This window comes from Sinocyclocheilus rhinocerous, unplaced genomic scaffold, assembly GCF_001515625.1.
Source record: "Sinocyclocheilus rhinocerous isolate Xijiao unplaced genomic scaffold, SAMN03320098_v1.1 C36637744, whole genome shotgun sequence".
Taxonomy (NCBI): domain Eukaryota; kingdom Metazoa; phylum Chordata; class Actinopteri; order Cypriniformes; family Cyprinidae; genus Sinocyclocheilus; species Sinocyclocheilus rhinocerous.
This window is the reverse complement of record NW_015784231.1, coordinates 1-1,426: the sequence shown is the minus strand read 5'-3', so window position 1 is coordinate 1,426 and position 1,426 is coordinate 1. Positions and strand designations below refer to the sequence as shown.

At 37.9% G+C, this 1,426-nt stretch overlaps 1 protein-coding gene across 1 annotated transcript; it reads left to right on the top strand.

Moving 5' to 3' along the window:
* The first annotated feature begins 59 nt into the window (after positions 1-59).
* LOC107736331 (pre-mRNA-splicing factor ISY1 homolog) lies at positions 60-1,389 on the top strand. The gene is made up of 4 exons (XM_016547774.1): positions 60-144; positions 259-301; positions 387-499; positions 1,144-1,389. The coding sequence occupies exons 1-4, from the start codon at positions 64-66 to the stop codon at positions 1,288-1,290; spliced, it is 384 nt and encodes a 127-aa protein (XP_016403260.1). The 5' UTR covers positions 60-63; the 3' UTR covers positions 1,291-1,389.
* Positions 1,390-1,426: the final 37 nt, after the last annotated feature.

The following is a 1,426-nucleotide window of genomic DNA, read 5'->3' as shown; positions in this document are numbered from 1 at the left end:
CACTTTATCATCTAAACACTGATGTGCTGAGAGCATCTCTATGGCTTGTGTTCACCTGATCATATGCCACATTCACAGGAAAGAAGACCTTTTCTTGCTTCAGAGTGTAATGAGTTGCCTAAAGCAGAGAAGTGGAGGAGACAGGTCAGAAGTTTTGAAGTTGTGCTTCTGATAGATACTGGTTAAATGCTATAATGCTACATATGCATATTAACTCGCACATATTCGGTTTAACCTCCGTTTTTCTTGCACTTCTAGATTATCAGTGAGATTTCAAAGAAAGTCGCCCAGATTCAAAACGGTGAGAATATGTAAAAGAAAAAAAAAAGCAAACATGAAATGTACATGTGGCGTTTACTGATTAAACTCCTGCCTGTCTTCCTCAGCTGGTTTGGGGGAGTTTAAGATTCGTGATTTGAATGATGAAATCAACAAGCTGCTCCGAGAGAAAGGACACTGGGAAGTCCGAATCAAGGAACTGGGAGGCCCTGACTACAGGGTAAGAATATGAGTGCTGAATTACATGATTTTTATTGCATTTTTTGTCCATTTCATCTCAAATCATATTACATTTAATGCATATGGTTGCTGTATTATATCAAATCAATTACAGATGTATATTTCTAACTTTTATCAGAATCAGAATGAGCTTTGTTCACAAAGTGTGCGCAAACACACAAGGAATTTGTTGTTTTGTTTTCATAGCATCTACAGTGAGGTCCACAAATCTGAGATAACCAGTGAAAATAGTTCAGTTTTGCATGTTTCCAGTTTAATAAAAGATTCGATCGGCATAATAAACTGATCTCAAAAATGAACACACGAATGTTTCGGCGTTTGGTTTGTACTTTTGCGTTAATGGAGCTGACACAAACAAGACCTGAGATCACCCGAGCAATGTCACACATTTACATTGTGATTAGTGGCTTTAAAATATTGAAATGTATCTGAAATACCTCGTCTTTATTTTATGTAATGATACTTTTTTTAATTCTTCAAAATCATATAATGTTTGGTTTATTTCCATATGTAAATCCCAGGTTGTTCATGTGGTCTCAGAGGTTTAAACTGCGCTATATTTGCTTTATGGCAGTGTTTCATATTTGTCAGCACGGCTTGAGCGTATGTGTTTGCGTTTAATAGAGAGTGGGGCCGAAGATGTTGGACCATGAGGGTAAAGAGGTGCCAGGGAACAGAGGATACAAGTATTTCGGTGCGGCAAAAGACTTGCCAGGAGTCAGAGAGCTGTTCGAAAAAGAGCGTAAGTTCAGTCACATAATAACTGATTGAGATCTGCTGATTTCTATTAATATTAGAACTCTGTGTGATGATATGTTGTGGCTGAGAGGTTAATGATATCTCTGGTTTAAAAAAAACATTGTGACTTAAGGCGGGCGTACACGGTGCGATTCTGAAGGTCGGAACG